Source organism: Penicillium alfredii (genome assembly GCF_028826965.1).
Source record: "Penicillium alfredii strain IBT 34128 chromosome Unknown utg000005l_segment0_segment0, whole genome shotgun sequence".
Classification (NCBI taxonomy): Eukaryota; Fungi; Ascomycota; class Eurotiomycetes; order Eurotiales; family Aspergillaceae; genus Penicillium; species Penicillium alfredii.
Window position 1 is genome coordinate 2,284,637 of NW_026622702.1, and position 18,336 is coordinate 2,302,972.

At 49.0% G+C, this 18,336-nt stretch overlaps 10 protein-coding genes across 10 annotated transcripts; 6 read left to right on the forward strand and 4 right to left on the reverse strand.

The window, feature by feature from the left end:
* Window positions 1-242: 242 nt before the first annotated feature.
* ssn8 (cyclin-dependent protein serine/threonine kinase regulator SSN8) lies at window positions 243-1,081 on the forward strand (the record flags this gene model as incomplete). The annotated part of the gene is made up of 2 exons (XM_056654849.1): window positions 243-693; window positions 756-1,081. The coding sequence occupies 2 exons, from the start codon at window positions 243-245 to the stop codon at window positions 1,079-1,081; spliced, it is 777 nt and encodes a 258-aa protein (XP_056512876.1).
* Window positions 1,082-1,766: 685 nt separating this feature from the next.
* Window positions 1,767-2,831, forward strand: NUU61_004268 (uncharacterized protein; the record flags this gene model as incomplete). Its single annotated transcript, XM_056654850.1, has 2 exons — window positions 1,767-2,118; window positions 2,182-2,831. The coding sequence occupies 2 exons, from the start codon at window positions 1,767-1,769 to the stop codon at window positions 2,829-2,831; spliced, it is 1,002 nt and encodes a 333-aa protein (XP_056512877.1).
* A 1,936-nt stretch (window positions 2,832-4,767) lies between these two features.
* NUU61_004269 (DUF4452 domain-containing protein) lies at window positions 4,768-5,452 on the forward strand (the record flags this gene model as incomplete). Its single annotated transcript, XM_056654851.1, has 2 exons — window positions 4,768-5,037; window positions 5,144-5,452. 2 exons carry the CDS (start codon window positions 4,768-4,770, stop codon window positions 5,450-5,452), a joined length of 579 nt encoding a protein of 192 aa, XP_056512878.1.
* Window positions 5,453-7,229: 1,777 nt separating this feature from the next.
* On the forward strand, window positions 7,230-7,789 carry NUU61_004270 (uncharacterized protein; the record flags this gene model as incomplete). Its single annotated transcript, XM_056654852.1, has 3 exons — window positions 7,230-7,368; window positions 7,470-7,582; window positions 7,679-7,789. 3 exons carry the CDS (start codon window positions 7,230-7,232, stop codon window positions 7,787-7,789), a joined length of 363 nt encoding a protein of 120 aa, XP_056512879.1.
* Window positions 7,790-8,151: 362 nt separating this feature from the next.
* NUU61_004271 (syntaxin family protein) lies at window positions 8,152-8,955 on the reverse strand (the record flags this gene model as incomplete). Its single annotated transcript, XM_056654853.1, has 1 exon — window positions 8,152-8,955. One exon carries the CDS (start codon window positions 8,953-8,955, stop codon window positions 8,152-8,154), a length of 804 nt encoding a protein of 267 aa, XP_056512880.1.
* Window positions 8,956-9,485: 530 nt separating this feature from the next.
* On the forward strand, window positions 9,486-10,912 carry NUU61_004272 (uncharacterized protein; the record flags this gene model as incomplete). Its single annotated transcript, XM_056654854.1, has 2 exons — window positions 9,486-10,016; window positions 10,085-10,912. 2 exons carry the CDS (start codon window positions 9,486-9,488, stop codon window positions 10,910-10,912), a joined length of 1,359 nt encoding a protein of 452 aa, XP_056512881.1.
* Window positions 10,913-11,941: 1,029 nt separating this feature from the next.
* NUU61_004273 (uncharacterized protein) lies at window positions 11,942-12,352 on the forward strand (the record flags this gene model as incomplete). The annotated part of the gene is made up of 2 exons (XM_056654855.1): window positions 11,942-12,256; window positions 12,317-12,352. The coding sequence occupies 2 exons, from the start codon at window positions 11,942-11,944 to the stop codon at window positions 12,350-12,352; spliced, it is 351 nt and encodes a 116-aa protein (XP_056512882.1).
* Window positions 12,353-13,265: 913 nt separating this feature from the next.
* Window positions 13,266-13,829, reverse strand: NUU61_004274 (uncharacterized protein; the record flags this gene model as incomplete). The annotated part of the gene is made up of 3 exons (XM_056654856.1): window positions 13,266-13,309; window positions 13,390-13,529; window positions 13,606-13,829. The coding sequence occupies 3 exons, from the start codon at window positions 13,827-13,829 to the stop codon at window positions 13,266-13,268; spliced, it is 408 nt and encodes a 135-aa protein (XP_056512883.1).
* A 997-nt stretch (window positions 13,830-14,826) lies between these two features.
* On the reverse strand, window positions 14,827-15,457 carry NUU61_004275 (uncharacterized protein; the record flags this gene model as incomplete). The annotated part of the gene is made up of 2 exons (XM_056654857.1): window positions 14,827-15,177; window positions 15,254-15,457. 2 exons carry the CDS (start codon window positions 15,455-15,457, stop codon window positions 14,827-14,829), a joined length of 555 nt encoding a protein of 184 aa, XP_056512884.1.
* A 316-nt stretch (window positions 15,458-15,773) lies between these two features.
* NUU61_004276 (Zn(II)2Cys6 transcription factor domain-containing protein) lies at window positions 15,774-17,563 on the reverse strand (the record flags this gene model as incomplete). The annotated part of the gene is made up of 4 exons (XM_056654858.1): window positions 15,774-16,640; window positions 16,702-16,755; window positions 16,808-17,425; window positions 17,507-17,563. The coding sequence occupies 4 exons, from the start codon at window positions 17,561-17,563 to the stop codon at window positions 15,774-15,776; spliced, it is 1,596 nt and encodes a 531-aa protein (XP_056512885.1).
* Window positions 17,564-18,336: the final 773 nt, after the last annotated feature.

Sequence of the window (18,336 nt, forward strand, 5' to 3'; positions counted from 1 at the left end):
TGCTTTGGCGCTTGACGCCATCACCGCGGCACGGGACCAGGGCCAAACCCTACTATACCTATTTGGGACGCCAAGTCACCTGGTCAGGCATCGCCTTCTTCTTCTCCGCCTTCACTGCACGACTATACCGAATTGCAGGCTTATAGCTTGCAGGGTCTTGTGAATCGGAATCTGGAATGTCTTGGATCTCCAGACTTCCGTAGTTGGTTTCCTAAAGTCGTGCTCCCAACCCCCAATCTGGCATGGCGGCCAACTACTGGGCATCGACTCAGCGTCAACACTGGCTGTTCTCTAGAGAGACGCTGGCCGATGCTCGTGCCAAACTACAGAACGGTGACAAGTTGGCACATTCACAGTTCCTGCTGCCGGATCAGCGTCTACTGAACATTTACTTCAACCAGCGTAGGTCTCCCCACTTTGGGAATGTTTCCAAAGTACCTCGGTCTAGTTCGATGCGGGCGGCTAAACATGCTCACTCAACAGAGCTCATCAAGCTTGGCAAGCGAATGTCCACCCGGCAACAGGCCATTGCCACAGCCCAGGTGTATTTGAAAAGATTCTACACCAAGAACGAGATTCGACAGACAAATCCATATCTTGTCTTGACCACCGCCTTCTATCTGGCCTGCAAGATAGAAGAGTGTCCACAACACATCCGGTTTGTGGTCGGTGAAGCACGCGGACTATGGCCAGGTAACAAACCCCGCGACCGTCTGGCGATTTTGACAGACAGGCCGTAAGCTAACTAACCACAGAATTCATCACCCCGGATGTCGCCAAGCTCGGCGAATGTGAGTTTGCATTGATTTCGGAAATGAACTCGCAACTCATCGTGCACCATCCGTATCGGACTTTGTCGGAACTTCAGTCTGAGCTCTCACTCAGCTCGGATGAGGTGGCTTTGGCCTGGTCAGTGATTAATGACCACTATCTCACGGATCTGCCGCTGCTCCATCCGCCACACGTCATTGCAATCATGGCGATTCTCGTCGCGGTGGTTTTTAAGCCATCCCATCCAGGCAACTTCGCAGGCTCCGCGCAGGCATCCTTGGTTGGCGCTATGAGAGAGGGGGTGGCATGAATATGCTAGCAGCGTTGACGGACAAAGCCGGATCAGGCCCTCCCCCCAGGATCCAGAAACTTATCACTTGGCTCGCAGAGAGCGAGGTCGATATCAGAGCCGTCATCGAGTGTACTCAAGAGCTGGTCTCGTTATATGAGGTGTGGGAGCAATACAGTGAGAAGCACTGTAAAGAGCTCCTGGGACGGATGGTTAGGAGCAAGAATCTCGACAAATGATTTTCGTTTTTTAGGGTTGAGCATATGGGATATGTTGAATGCAAGAAAGGCGTTCGATCTGGAGTTTGGGTGTCCATTAGAGCATTACAATTACAGCATTAGTGCATCAAATGGCATTGCATTGTTATGCATGACGTCCCGGGCTTCACGTAGTATGACTCAATTCCACAACACTATATATATTCCGAGATCCCGGTGGAAGACGATCTAATGTTCGGACGGCAATATAGTCGATGTGATGTGTCGGGATAAACACCTGAGGCTCCCGTCCGGATGCCAAGCCCACTCGGTTCGCTGGTTGTCCGTTCGGTCCGGACGATCCTTACCCGATTGCAACATGCCGGTCGGAATAGCGATGAACAATACAACCGATGGCATTTGTATATAAAGTCGAATGGAAGCAGGTACAGATCGAATATCAACAAATTCATCAAGATCATTTTCAACATTATTTCGCAAATCACACCATGGTGTCGCTTCGAACTGTCCAGGCTTCAAACCAGGCCTTGCGAGCCATCCCCAACATCACCGCTCTCTTCGTCGGAGGAACCAGTGGCATTGGCCAGAGTACATTACGACAGCTGGCACGACATGCCGCGAATCCCACGGTGTACATCGTCGGTCGCAACCAGATCCGAGCCACCCCGTTCCTGGAAGAGTTGCAACAGTTGAACCCCCAGGGCCGCTTCCATTTCGTCGAGGCCGATGTCTCGCTAATTGGAAATGTGGACCGGGCATGCAAGCAAATCATGAATCAAGAGAAGCATCTCAACTTCCTCTTTATGACCCCAGGTGGAATCTCGCTGGGCGGCCGCAACGGTAAGTAAACAATCCACTTTTACTTGCAACTGCTGCAACTGTATACTAACCCCCAGTATATAGACACGGTCGAGGGCATTGATACCCTCTTCGCACTCCGCTACTATTCGCGCATGCGATTCATTCAAAACCTGCTCCCATTGCTCGAATCCACCGGCCCAAGTCGCGTGGTCAGCATCTACGGCGGCGGCTTCGAATTCTCCATCAACCCAGACGACCTGTCTCTCCAACACAACTTCTCTTTACTCAATGCCTACAAGCACTCGATCACCATGACCTCGCTCAGCATGGACCATCTCTCGCAGAAACACCCGGCAATCAGCTTCATCCACGGGTATCCGGGGCTGGTGGGCACCAATATCTACAGCAACAGTTTCCCGCCGCCCGTGGCGGCTCTATATAACTACGGCATGTGGCCCTTGATGTGGCCCTTCTCGGTTAATTTGAAAGAAAGTGGCGAGCGGCATCTCTTTCATCTGAGCTCTGCGCGGTATCCGGCTCGGAATGGGGTTTCGACTCAGGGAGTTCCGGTTGATCCCTCGGACGTCAGTACTGGGATTGACGGTCAAAAGGGGAGCGGGGCTTATCTGTTGAATTGGAGTGGTGATTCACGGCCTACAAGGAGTATTCTGCGCGAGTATCGGGACCAGGGCATGGATGAGCGAGTGTGGCAGCATACGGTAGATTTGTTGCAAGCGGCAGTGCGCGGATGAGTTTACTTATATGCGACTGGGGCTCTACTGTATATATACAAGATTCTGGGTTAGTCTGGGGCAACTGATAGACTGGCTTTGTTGAAAATAATTAATTACTTTGTATCCCAGTATTGACTACCAAGTATACGTCTAGACTTTTTCTTGTGTGTTTATTCTATCGAGGTATCGAGCAGAGACCATACCCAGGAGATTGCATATACCAGTGGCTGAAAATATAGAACGGCTAATAAACAGCTCTACAACAATCGAGTCAACATACCATTGGTTCAGCATCTGTCCATGTTCAACTACTAACTCAATCACTCCGTGATCACCATTTCAATCCCAGCCAACACCTGAGACAAACTTCCGAGTCGGAGTGAGCATAGTCTGTGCGACAGCCTCAAAAAGGCATGGCGCTTGGAGCAACATGGCAGGTTGCAGATCCGCCCAGGGCGGAGGGTGTGATAAGTCCCTTGCTTGTGTCTGGGGGGCCATGCAGTCAGATCTCCTGCAAATGCCATGCCGACTTCGGAAGACTGATGTGTCTGCTGCATGATTCAAGCTTCGAGCAACGTCGACACAGTTGTGACTTGTCTCTTGCGAAAGCCTGGGGAAGGCGAACAGGCCCCGAGGAGCGGTGAGGCCAAAGCCAAGGGGCAAAAGGGGTGGACTCATTTTTGGTGCGCAGAGGAACCCCCCCGGTTTCTATTCATGGGGGGGGAGGGGGTGTCGGACAGTTTGTCACCAGGAGTCGGGTACCACCTGGAGAGATTGTTCCAGCAAGCGCCCAGGGCATGTTTCTCGGGTTTGGTCAGGTACCCAAGCCGGAATTAGATCCCAGACCTACCTCACGAAGGTGGAGCCGTTTGGAGATGGTCTCCAATGACTCACGGGGCGTGGGAAGCCCCCTTGTTCCCCTAATCCGAATTGCGTACTGATGAACTGATAAACTAAGATCTCAGCACTCTCACCAATCAGCACGGACGCCCCCAATGCTCGGATCATGGGGTGTCTCGAGATTTTCTCTGGTCTTTGCACTGGAGTGTTGATCACTTCCGGTCGGACACCCTATAGGGGCACAAGAATGTAGGGAAAACGAAAAGCCATGGAAGCTAGTCTCCTGCATCTGCAGCAAACCTCAAAAAGTCGAGAAAATCTTTCCCAGCCCCCCTCAGCACGAGACTTCCAAGAGTGAGAAGGATTCCCATGAGAAGGATTCCCATGCCTCACTTTCGAAAGCAAAAAAAGAGCCGAGGGGAGCAAGAGAAAAATGGAGCATGTAACAATCATCATTGTCGAGCCCTACACTCTGAAAGGTATGCATCGTCATCACGATACTTCATGGGTCGAGGACCCGCGTAATCAGGCCACAATACCTGACGTCCACGTACACGAGGGTTGATGCTGGCGGCTGCGGGTAGCCACTCACAACTCTCGACGGTAGGGGGGTATCGTCACTCTATTTCCTAGGTGGGTTAGAGTGAGTGGTCGACGACGTCACGTTTTCTTATTCAACAGGCTAGTGGCATTCAACCGTGGGTCGACGAGGATACATGCAAATATAATTGGTTGAATAGAATCCACATTGCCACCATGGTAACTCCAACTACCTCTCATTGGTGAACAGCTCTCACTAGCGCGGTACCCGGTACTGACAGATCTTGTTGGGGCAGAACAGTCACTGGCAAGGGCACTGTAACCATACGTGACCATACCAGCCGTCTCAGCCCCAAAACACCCCTCTTTTTTTCCCTCGCCTCTTTTCCCTTCTCTCCCACACACTTCGATCTTCCATCCCAACTTCTTCTCTTGTATTCTCTTTGTCTCCCCAACTGTCGACTCCATCTCATTTTCCTTGTCAATCTTATATTCTCTCACTTTCGGATCTCCTTTATATTTCAATTTCTTTCGGTTCAGGGTGCTGGTTCATATTACACCACGAACTTCCATCATGTCCGCCTTCTTCTACAATCAGCAACAGCACCAGCAACACCCCCATCAACACGGTGCCCACATGCAAACAAATCACCACGGTCGCTCGCGCCGAGCCCCGAAAATGGCTGCTCAGACTGCCCAGCGGCAATTCCGAGGAGTCAAGAGCATGCGGGAACTGGCAGAAGCTCCGGCCGTTACGGCTTTCCGGGCGAGATTCGAGGCTGGACGCTCGTTCGATTTGGACGACGACCTCGAGTTCTGCCCTGGTCTCCTGACCGAGGATGATGTATGTTTTGATCCTCAAGCATGCCCCCCCTTACCAACCATCCCTTGAGGATCGTCGGTGAAAACACAACAATTTGTCGGGAACAGCTTGTTAACAAGCTTTGCAGCTTCACTCAATTCACTCCGCTTCTTCCGACCGGTCTTCTCTGTCCAGCGGCTCGCCTGACACCTCGCCTCTGCAGCACCAAATCCAGCCGGTGCAACAGGTTACACCGTCCATCTCCCTCTCTCCTGCCTCGACCAACTCTTACATCCACGCTGGTGTGGGTAATCCTAATCAGGTTAGCTTCCAGCAGCCTGGAAACCGGACCCGCAAAGTCATTCCGATCGTCAACCCCAACACCGGAATGACCTTGTCGAGCCCGCCCACATCGATCTCCCCAGCGATGATGCAGGCTGCGCAGCGTCGATGGTGAGAGCCTTGAAAAGTCTGTCAACGTCGCCCGGAGTACCCTCCCGTCTCCGCCCTAACGGCATGTTCTCTGCACGTCCGTCACCTGTGTCTTTCTGCATCATCGGGGTCCTTTAATCGCAGGTTATAATATTTTTTTCTCCTTGCATTCTTGTCTGATATGGCTATTTGCATTTGACACGACCATACCGGGAACCTGACCAAGACCCGGAAAAAAATCACCAAAAAATCCGAAAAGAACATCAAAACCGGCTATTGTACATACCTCTTGTTTCGCCGATTACGACCACCCTTCGCCTTTCATCTAGATCCTTTGCGATGCTTCTAGCTTGTTGCGAGCGACGGCGCCTGCGATTCGATTCCTTGCATCCTCTTTTCTCCTACGATACTTGTTTATGTCTCTCCGGGAGGGACTAAATATTTCCTTCGGCCTTGTTTCTCTTTTCGGTTGGGCCACCGATGATGTATAGAACGTGTGGTGACTTGCTACTTGATGCGCATGCCCATGGTTTGGAGTTGATTCCTTTTTTGGGAGTCGCTTACGAGTGACTTTTGCCAGAGACATTTCTTTGTCCACGATTTCCTTATCAGCTTGTGTTTTTGTCTTGGGGTTTGTTTTTTTTTTTGGCAAGGATCTAGAGGCGGAAACGATATACGTCTGCATTGCCTGGGCACTGTTGAATATCTTCTGGGCTGTTTTTGGGTTTTTTTTTTTGTTTGTTTTGCACCTTCTCGTCTATGTTTTGGTTTCCTTTCTTCTTGATTTTATTTCTATTGGCTTTTTTGGTTCCTGTATATCGGTTGGAGGTTGGTGACACGCGATACTCATTGCTTCCTTGCCACAGGTGTGGCTGGTTGGGTTTGGTTGCGAGCGAAACCATGGGATGCGGAGTTGTTTCTGTTTGAAATCGATATCCTGGGGGTCTCTCGTGGATTGCGAGTTATAAAGACCATCTGCTCTTTATTAAATCGGCTTTTGTTTTTCCCTTCCATTCATTTTGCATACTTCGACGATCTTTTGGTTTCTCTTTTGTGTCTTCTTGGGAAACTCCCGGAGAGTTTTGTGACTTGTGCTATATGATGTTAATTCTATTTGGCACTCATTGCCCATGTTCCATCGCATCTCTTTTTGTCCACATCTTTGGTGGTTTTTTTTCCCCCATGCACAGAGATATTGGACAAATTGACTTGACTTGATTTCGTTGTGGTTCGGTGTATTCTTGCAAGTAGCACAGCATGAGTACCACGTAGTTGAAACGGCGAGTATAGGCCTTGGAAGTCTCGTGATGTCATGTTCTGCAGACTGCGACTGCCACTGTCGATCGGCTTATATCCGGGAAGTGACCCATATACAGAAACCCACAGAGAATAATCTAACAATGATGTGATTAAGTAAAATAGATTCTCATGAGTACACCTAATACCCTCTTATACTTCAATAGAGGCGAGGGGTTTCTATGCTTTCCCGCTGGACAAGGGTTAAGTATCGCTGACGTCACGGCCGAGAGTCGAGGAAAGCCACTCACAAAGACGCATTCTGTGTGGGAATCAAATAGAAAGCAGGCAATTGGAGAGGCTGTGGAGTGTGTTTGGTACTCTGTTGGACTTTTAAGCAAAAGAAGCTGCATCATTCTTCTGGGTTGGATTCCATAATATTTTATCTTACTACTGCAGTATATTTATTGCTATCTCTCAACCTGCCATCTACCACATCCTCTCCCCCCCTCTCTTTTCTTTATCACCATCTCCTACCCTATCTTCAAGTTAACCACATCAACATTATGTCCTTCCTCCCCCCTCTTCGCTCGGCCTCACGCCGAACCCTCCAATCCACCACCTCGAGCCCCTCCTTCTTCGCCTCCTCGTCAGCCACATTCCACACCTCGGCTGTGCGTTCCAGTCTGAAAGAAACAGACAAAAGTCAGTACCTTGATCTATTATCTTTCTATACACCAAGAACTATAGATGTCTTTTGTTATGTGTAATATGTGGGGGCTAACGCAATCTTCTTGTATTTGCAGACCGCGACGATCTCCCCAACTTCTACGAAGCCCAGAAAGAAGACCAGGTGAAGAACTCGAAGGAGGGCAAGGCGAAGTGGAAGGCTGAGTTGGCGAGTAACAGTGAGGCTGATGTATGTCTCTCTCTCTCTCTCTCTCTCTCTCTTCTTTTCTTCATATTTCCCCTTGTCTATCTTGTGATACGATGATAAAGCTAACAGCTCACACAGGTCAAGGCGGATCGCGGCGAGATCGAGTCCGACGACGCTACCTTTGAGGCGCTGCAGGACCGCACGAAACATCTGCCGAATCGCAAGGGGCCGGTGAACAAGACGCAATAGTTGAATACTCCGGTTCTCGAGGTTTTCGGGGAATGGCGTTAGTAGGGTCTGGTTCTTGATATTCCATCGAGATTGAGATTGTATGAGCATGGACGTAATTGAATTCTCACCATAAATTCAAAGGTATTACAATCCACACTGGGATACTACTGCATCAGCTCTTGTAGTTGAGATGAAAGGAATTCAAGGATATTCTCGTATATGTAGGGATGTTTCCCTCGACTGGGAGGATCTTGAGAAGAACTCATTGCGCCAACAACACCCCAAAAAAGCATTGGCAACAAAAACCCTATTGCATCGCATCAGCTCCAAAAACGCCCGCTCGCCATAAAACGTCAAATCCCCAAAGCAACCAAAAAAGATCACTTCAAGATCACAATGAGAATGACCAGGATGATGATGAGCCCAATAATCGTCATGATGCTCCAATTCTCGCCAGCCCGGCGCCGGATTCGATCCAGCCGCCGTTTGGCGCCATCCAGCCGCGTCTGGTGACGCTCCACGTCGCCATCCATTCCATCCAGCAATGCAACATGGCCATCCAGCTCGTCTCCGATCTGGATACTCAGCTGGTGCTGCCGCCCGATCGACTCCCCGAGCCGATCCAGCTGGTCGTCCTGATCGCGCATCACCTGCGAGTGGTGGTCGAATATCTGCTGGTTGTCCCTGTTGGAATGGTCGACCCCCGGCGGTGAGGGCTCGTCCCGGTACGGTCGGAAGAGGTTTTGCCGGTTGCGATCCTCTTCCTCGTCAATCTCTTCTTGTACTGCGGCTGCTGCGGCCGAGTTGTCCATGAATCGTACGGATTTGGATGGGGGGTGTTGGGGGACTGGTTGTTTGAGGTCGGGCGATGAGACGGGAGGCGGGTTGGCGGGCGAGGGAGCATTCTCCGTGCCGTAGAATTGAGATGAAAGGTCTCGGAATTGGGCTTGTAGTGGCGCAAGTTGGTCTTTCAGCGCGGCGGCACCGGCGCTGTCGTGGGAATCGGCCAGCCGGGCCTGTTCGGCTTCCAAGCCCTGGATGCCCTCCTGGAGGGACTCGAGAGAGCGCGAGATCTCCCCATCCTGCGCATTGGGTTCAAGATCGAGTGAAATGGCTCGCTGGCGCTCCAGCAGAGAGAGTTTGATGTGGTCGGCGACAAGAAAGAGCTGGGATGGGTTGGTCATCGTGAAAGGGTCAGACAAAGGCGAGTTTCGGGGGTTGCGGGAAAATATAAGAGTAAAAGGCTGAAATATGGACGGTCAGTGCGGAGAAAGACCTCCAGACAGCCAGACTAAGTCGAGTCGCTTCAAGATTGGGATTGCGATGGAGGAAGATGGATGTCAGCAGTGAGGCAGCTCCGAGAACGAGTGATCTGCCGCCTTCCGCCTTCGCCTCCTTCACCCCCCGCAGTCTTCATATCCCACCTTTTTTTCTTCTTCTTTTTGCTTCCTTGTCTGCTCAAACATTCCAGAATATCTTGGTTTGAACCTGATGCGCCTGGGTATTCTCAGTCGAGTGATTGTTTTCCAACCCGGTTTCAACCTCATGGGTCCTGGCTACGTTCCGGTCGACCTCGGTATTTAGTTCGGCCATTATCCGTTCGCAACCGCACGCTGATCCCGCGCGCTGTACAAGGAGCAATATTGGAAACAAAAGGCGAAGGCCATTGTATTTCCTCGTCTGGGACTGATCAAGGTCTCAAATACGCCGCGCCATGAACCTCAAACAATTCCTGGCCTTGGAGGCCGACTGCGATCCCGAGGCGCTGGTCGACCTGCGCGCCCTTGATTGCGTCTCCGAATACGATTTCCACCTCATGTGTCCGATATGCCACTGCCCCTTCGTACAGCCTATGCGTCTCCAGTGTGACCATGTCTTCTGTCAAGAATGCCTAAGTTCCGCCATCACGACCTCCCGCTTAGCTGATTCGGACGAGTTTCCGTGTCCCTCTTGCCGAAACCCTACCAGCGACGTGTCGACGAGTGTTCCACGCCTACTGATCAATATGTGCGACGATATCCAAGTGCGCTGTCCGTTTACGGTACAGGGATGTCAAGAGATCGTACCTCGCGGCCATGTCCAATCCCATGTGGATAAATACTGTGGATACCGGCTGGTACCTTGTCCAGACGGTTCATGCAACAAGACAACCCGCAAAAAGGATCTTCATCCGGATGAAAGATGCATGCACGGGCTGCGCCAGTGCTCCCATTGCGAGGAGGATATAATGGAGCAGGACTATGAGGTTTGCATCCCTTGCTGTATACTCTGCTTGGCGGAGTGAATGCAGATGCTGACTCGGTGGCATATTAGGAGCATGATCGGGAACTTTGTCCCAGTCTTGAAGCCACTTGCGTTGACTGCGAAACGGTGGTCCTTCACAGGGATTTGAAAAAACATACTGAAACATGTCCAGAGGTAGTTAGTCCTTGCGCAGCGTCAAAGTATGGATGCTCCATCAAGGTTCGACGAGCTGAGATCGCGACTCATGAACAACACTGCCCTCTGATCGCCATGAGCCCATACTTCAAGGCACAGAATACCCGACTCGATTCCCTCGAATTGACAATACGCCACCTTCAACAACGGAATGAGATTTTTGAGGACGGTCTCGCCAATATCCGCTCCACCCTGGTCGAGTCCGCGCGCGTAGGTGTAACGGACCGGACTAGTGGAAGAGCGGCTATCGATTCCGAACAAGCCCGCACAGAAGACTCCCCGGAAGAATTTGCAGATCGCTCGTCGAGCGTCTCGTCTAATGCCACGACGTATCTGCTTTCCCTGCACGAGTCTCTCCGTGACGAAGTTGGCCAGCTCTCGCATGCCATCACAGATCTCGACGCCCGTGCCAGTATGGCCATCATGAACGAGAGCCTCCGCATCAAGGAAGATATGGCCCACACAAATGCTGCAGTCAATAGTGTCCGCATGCAGGTGCAGTGGCTGATGAACCCTCGGCTTCATCACGGGACACGCGCTGGGTTTCGCACCAACACGGCGAGTACTGCGGGCAACGAAGGCGCTCGGTCTCAGCTCACGTCTTCGTCGGCTCCTGGGACGAGCAATACAGCTGGTCCATCGCTGGGACCACTTCGACCGAGGCGGCCCAGTGATAGCGGGCGTGAGGGGACCAAACTGTGAGATGTGAGAGGCTTCCAAGGTTATTATGGATATGTGTTTTTGAGCGCTGCATTTGTTCCACGGGGTGCAAAGGGAGTAGTAGTGAGGGCTGGTTTGATTTGGGTGTAGTTCATGATGTCCTGTCTAGTGGGTGGCTTGTATACGTTAAAGATGACTTGTGCATATAGCAATGTAATATTCAATTTTCTCATTAGGATGACCGCGTGTTTCGAAGTAAACCGTTCGATCTAATTTTGGTTCTTGGTTTCGACCAGATGCAGCAGTCCGGTTGAGAATTCAGGCAGAAAGGCACAACTGCAATGCAAGTTATATATAGTCAAGCAAAAACTTTATTTCAATCACATTTCACCCCCCCCCTCCAGGTCAGAAAACCATAGAGATAAGAGGCAGGCAAGGAAGAAGGGGGTGCAAATATGCAAAAAAAGAAGAAAAAGAAGCCGAACGCGGGGGTCGAACCCGCAGCCTTGAGATTAAGAGTCTCACGCTCTACCGATTGAGCTAGCCCGGCGGTGCTTAGAGAGATTGCCGATATAGTGCTTCACCAACCAGAACCAATATTTCAAGGCCCAAAATACATAGCTCTCCGGCCATCAGACCCATCCATGCCTTTACAATCCCAATAGCCCCAACCATACCTTGGCACCATATTTAGAAAGTTCGTAGCGGCCCCATACCCATAAAGCCCCAGGTTCATGATGGCCCCAACTGCCTTGGAATCACATCTACTCGCCCAACCCCGCCTCTCAGGCCTCATGGCCCCATAAAGTTCTTCTTTTCCTACCATACCTTACCGTTTAGAGACGAGATCGTCTCTTCTACAAGCGAGTCCTCGGTACTATATTTCTATGTCTAGTTTTTGAGTAGTGAGGGGGACTAGCAGGGGGCCGGCCACGCTTAGACCGCATGTCTTGCAATAACAAATATAAAAATCCCCTACATCCTTTCTGGATGATCTCGCCATTTTCAGCTACCAAAACTTTTCCCTCCTACCATTTCTATCTAAGAGAGATTGATCCATCTATTATCAACATGCGCCTTCTTGCTTCTCTTGCCCTTCTTTCCGTCGCTGTTTCAGCCTCAGAATTCTCTCTGAGCGAGTACTACTCCACCGATTGTTCAGATGGTACCAAGTTTGGTGATACCAAAACGGGCACTACTGGGTGGGGATGCACTGAAATCCAGGACCCCCAGTCCAAAAGAATGAAGTTCGAAAACGCGGGGGATTATATCTTCACCTATTTTACGGATGATGATTGTAGCAAGGGTGCGTGGCAGCTCAAGTCTCCCGATGGCTGCAAGGCTTTGAAAGACCAGACGTTCTTCAGCCCCTTTACACACTATAAAGTAAGTTCATGGGTAAATTGATGGAATTTTTTTTGGAAGCTAATCCTGACTTTTAACCAGGTTTGCAAGATTGGAGAGGGAAAAGAGTGCAGTTGATTCATTGAAGCTGAGGAAAATGGCTTCAGATGAGTTGACCCAATTTACCAATAATAGATAATGTGCTGGGGTGATACCTCTTCGGAGAGTGAACCGCGATGACATCAACAACTTTGGTAGTAGCGAGAATTGGCTGTTTGTGTAATTCTTATCATTCTGTCGCTTAAAGACTACCTTTGAATTTCAATTCTTCGATTGATGTTGTTCTTGTAGAATGGCCTCATCCTTTCACAGTTGAGGTCATTCCGCCAGAAGCCTTAACCTACTGTTGTTGTTGTTATTTTATTTTATTTTATTTTTTTTTTTTTTTCAATTACCCCCATAAAGTCAATATCAACCTGGCTTTTATTTCGAGAAATCATTTTAGTGGCTCATTTTCCTTTTTGATATTATTCAAATCCGCAATAGTTATTAAATCTGTATCAAGACTCATGTCTTTAGAGAGGGGTATATTCTCCACAGCTGCAAAGACTATGGCCCGGCTACTGAAGAAAAGACTGACATGACCGGTCCCATGAGAAGCAACTTACCGACACAATTGAAACGATCAGTTCATGACAGACTTGATCATAAATATAGCAAGTGCTACCAGATATGAATCCAAGCAAGATCTATAGAAAAGTGGGATAGAAAAGTGGGATCCTAAATGCAAGTTTTTGACGTAGAACCATATGCATGGCTCGGTTGGATACTATGTCTAACTTTGATCGAACATGCAAAGCTTAGCACAGGAGCCACAAAATGACCACATCTCACGTATTCGACCATGTCCTATGTCAATCCCTTACTTGGGCTCCCAAGATAAGTATATTCAGAACCATAGCACATAACAAGCATAAATAATTCGCGCCAGTCTGTAGTCTTGTTTTAAGGCTTCGGGAGCCATATGACCACCTACTTGATGCTTAACAGCTTAGCAGCCCAGGTTACCACCTTGATTGCTGAGAAGATCATTATCTGTTCATTATTAGCAAAAAAGAGCTCATTCTGAATTGGGAAGCTGATGTTGGTGTCAGCCATCGCGACTGCGGACTTACTCCACTCAATTCGAACCGAGCCTGTGGTCTGATTGGAGTTTTGCACGTTGGAGGGAATATCACATTCTGCCTGGAGGATCGGTGTTGCCTGTGGAACTTGGATGATTTCAAATTTGCGACAACCTTTCAGCCCATCGCCACTATTTTCCAGGTGGATTAGCTCTGGGAAATAACAAAGCGAATGCCATGTCCATAAGGAGGTAAATATATACTCACCCATGGTAGATGGTGGATTTTCCAGATGCAGGATCCCACTTGAAGCAGTTCTTTGTCAGGTCAATGCTGGCACCATCGTTCCATCCAGCATCTTTTCCCTTGCTGCATGAAGCAGTGACGGCTCCTTCGGGCGAGAGGTCCTCATTTTTGCAGGTATCCATCCAACCGCTAGCAGCGGCCAGGGAAATAAACAAGGAAAGGGATGCGAAATTGACCTTGACCATTTTGAACTGTGATGGAAATTGATAGAAAAAGCCTGTGGACTATCGGGTCGAGAGAGCAGAAGACCCTTTTTATACTGAGTGATCTACACCTTTACTTTAGTTTTTGGCCCTGACAGTTCGGTCCCCGCCTCCGACCAACAGCGCACCAACACGCACCAACAACACACCAACAGCCCCCAACACAAGCCATTAAGCGAGCTGCGCATGGAAGCGAGCTGAATTTTCTGGAAAAGGGAAGGTGACAAGAAAGAATAGAAACATATAACAGCCATTCCATGGTGTTAGTCATCTAGCACAGACGATTTGGTCGAGGGCGGCTCGCCGTCTTATTCAGTTGGCCTTTAGGCGGCATATTCCCTTCCCGCGTGCAAATAGCTTGTGTTTCCTTTCGAGCTTGAGTTGCTAATGGAGCTTCCCGAAATAGCCTCCACTCTCGCAAACAGACCCGCCTCAATCTCGGGTATCCAATGTGCGCGCAACTTAGTCACGTCGTTTCGGATGAGGTCTAATATTGACAGATCATCCTAATCGGTCTCTTCGAATTGTTCGTATTCCACCCGTGGGCAGATATGCTCGATAGTATTGGGTAAGACTGATGCTATATTGGTCTAAGGCTATGTAGAACCAGCCAAGAAGCAGGTTTATCGGTACTTCGGCGTAGGAAAGAACACGGAATTGTGTTAGAAAACCGTCAAATAGAGTACTATGTAAGTTCTTTCTCTCCTTATTTCAGCCAACTCATACCCATATTAGACGGGTAGTACTCCAAACCGATCGATAAGTTTGTGACGCGTTTGCTAAGAAGTCGGAATCTAAAGGACAGCAGGTCAATGTCGTAAGGCAATGCCATGCCCCTATTTACATATATGCTATTCCTAAATGCATTATGTCGAGCTTTGATTTTATCTCGACGCCTGCATTCTAATGAAGAGCCGTGTGGCTAATTGTCGTGTGCATAGCCTCATGTTATCACTTGCCTCCTCTTGATAATCTGCTCTTATTTCAAATCACTATCTTTTGCCAGCTTATCCTGTTCGCTGCCCTTAATGTTGTTGTCTGATTTGTCCTCTTCTTCTGGCTCACTCCCTTCCGGCGAGTCAGCCATCACCTCCTCCCAGTTCTCCATGCGTCGCCCATTCTTATCATAAAAAGGCGGGTGCTTTAAATCAGAAAAGAAGGCCCGTGGACCTTTGTCGATGCTGCTCATGTCCAAGTACTGTTCAGCCACCCTTGCGTCTGCCCGCTTGTCCCTTCGCATAATATAACCGCTCCCCTTCTGAGTGATCAGATGGATTGGCCGTTTCAAGTGAAAGCTTTCGGAAATCTCGGTTGTAAGTCGTTGATCGCACTCGTCGAGTAAGAGATCGTAGCAGGTATACACAATGTTTTGGTGATCCAAGCATTTGATTCATGTTAATCTGTACGCTAAAACCGGCCGTTTGCTGCCCAACTTCTTGGATGACGGCGCTGCTGAGTCTCACAACACGCGACTGTGCCCAGGGGATGACATCTGCAGAGCGGCGGGACCTATCATGACGAAACTTGGCCCGAAGCACGCACCGTAAGGTGAGGTCCGCCTTTAATGCCGCGCGAGTCTCGGTAGAGATTTGAACTTCCATCCCCGCCATCGCAGCAATGGTATGGCTAATCGATCGATAAAGTGGTATGGCCCAGTTAGACGGGGCACCTGCCTTGGTGGTGTATGGCAGACAACCGTGGATATCATGGGTGAAGATATGTCTAACTACGGGAGCACTTATATACTGAAATACTATTTCCTACGGCCAAGATACATAGAATAATAAAGTTGGGAACAACTACTTTACATATATATTAGAGGGTAAATGCAAGAACAGGAAAAGGAGCCAAGGCTAAGTTTACTTCATCTCATTCAGCAAATTGATTGTTGAGTATTTATATTGAATTTCAAGATATCTCTGTAATTTATGTGGAGGCCGTGTCAAACCCCTTGGCTTCCACCTTGCTTTCCACCTCTTCTCGATAGAGAGGGTCGTGGGACAGAGGCCTTGGCTCCAAAATCCCTCGGTGATATGGAACTCGGTAGAAGTTGTGGCTGCTGGGCTCGAACCAATAATTCCACCATACCTCACGCAACCGAGCAGCAAGATCGAAGCCCGAAAGCACACAATAATGCGTAGCCCTTTGGGCCCAAAGAAACCGTTCCCAGTCCCTCGTATGACTGAATGCTCGTGAGGCCTGGTTTGCGGCGTAGATAGCGTAGAACATACCCGATGAATTCATGCCCTCTTGAGTGCAGTATGGAAGGCATCTCATTGCTTTGCCGATATGGAATGCGGCAAGGTGAAGTGCCATGTCTAGGGAGGAACGGCCTTCTGCTGGGTCTTGTAAACAGGCAGGCGTGTCGGCATGGGCGAGAACTTGCAATCGGTGAAATAGTGGATAAAGGCAAGAGAAGGAGCACCACAGAAGAATATAGAAGTTGGCTTGACCAGGCGAGGAGAGTTTGTAGGCAGCACCGAACAAAGTGCATGTGGGCGGTATTCCTGATTTTATTTCACCACGGCCAAATTGAGGAGGGTCATCATGAGGAGAGTATCCACTGGCAAACTGAAGTTTGTTATAAAAGTCTAGGTGCCGCTTCTCAAGTGCCAAGCAATCATCCAGCAGGGATTGAGAGGTCTGGGGATCAGGAACGTCAGCACTATCGGCCATAGCAGCAATACATGACGTATCCGTAATAATCTGGATTAAATCATATAGTAAGCCTTGGCCAGGTTCTCTTAGCCATGTCACTATTGGCTTGGATAGATGCTGATATCGTGAGAGTAACTATATTCATAGTCAGTTCATCGGCATGGTAAAAGCGAAACTGAGAGAAGTATTTTCTTACCAATTGGAGCTTTTGGTGATTATAGATTGCATCCATGATAGGAGAGCCGGCCTCCTTAGGATAGTAGTGTTGTATGATTGCATTTAGACCGTCTATATGCCCATACCATTGGATAAGCGAGTCGGGACAATAGTGGATCTAGCTTTCTGTGAGCTTTTGCATGCAGTGGAGAGGAAATACGCCTGACCTCGATCTTCTCAAAGAGCGCACACGTATAAACAATGTCATTGCTCAAAGTCTTCCGTCCAAGTGCTTTTGACATATCTTGGATTGCCTGGTTATAAACCCGAAGGCCATATCGCAAGAGTGTGTGATCACGATGGACCTTGCCAAGGAAAGAGCATGCAAGTGCGGATAAAGCCTTTTCGAGCATCAACGTCTTCTGAGGTAGCATATAGATGCCCGAGATGATGGAATATGACGAATCAAGATCAAACGCAGAGGGCGCGAATGTGCGTGGGAAGTACTGTTCGAGATATGAAGCAAAGATTTGACTGCTCATCATCGACCCGGGGGTGACGTCCCGGAGAAATTTCGAAGTCTGCGGAAATGCTAGTCGCCGGGGGCTGTGGCTGGCCTGTTCCACGACAGGGTTTTTATTGTTGGCCCGCCTTATTGTGTGGTTGGTTTCGTCCCGAAAAATGAGGTCCCATTCATCACGGTATCCAGGACAGTCTTGGCCTAAACGAACACATTGCCCGCAATAGGGATGCTGCTTATCGCACTATACAAAGGTAGGAAGTATTCGAGATCAGCTTCAGTGATATGAAAGCAGAGAGCAAATACAGAAACAAAGAGAACTTACCCGCCGTTTCACGGCGCGACAGTTCGCGCAGCTCGTGGAGATTCTTTTGCGACGCATACCTGAAAAATGAGTTTCAGGGAGAACCTTCGTGACGTTCATTTAAATGAAGAGAATTGCATCTGATGATATGAGGAAAAGCTGAAGGCGAGGGACGCGGGAGAATGATGAGCCAATCCTCCCTTGGCCCCCAAGAGTTGGGAGTTATTTAAGCGGGGATATCCCATAATTGACCCACTTCTACACCGCCACACCGCTTACCTTATACATCTATCAAATATCTTATATTTACCCCGAATTTTCATTATATTCTCTATAGATAATGGGACCTCGATAAGAATTAATACATTCCGCGAATCGAGAGTTAGGGTTAGTATACATTATGTGAATAAAATTCGTACTTTATTTTGATTGATTTTTTATTTTTCTACTGGCAGAATATTATATAATAATAGAGGTGTGGGGCGAGGGTGTCGAAACTTTTGCTGTGTCACTGTGCATAATAATATACCACAAAATGACGTATCTTGAAACTCTAGAGGGACGTTGAGTATGCATGGCTGTAGAGATCCTCCCTCCCTATACGATCGCAAATTGCCTATCCCATAGGTGTAATTAGAGTCCGGCCGGTTCGGTTTCTCTCTTAGCACTCATGTATAACGCAATCCACAAGCGCGTCGCGTACCACACGAAAATCGCGCAATCTTCGCGAACCTATCAATTTCAACCACCTACTATACCTCTAATTCGCTCTTAAAAAGCCCGAAATTCTATTAAATAGGAGAGTAGGGTTTTACTAGCTATCGAAGCTATTGTTATGGGACCTTCATACG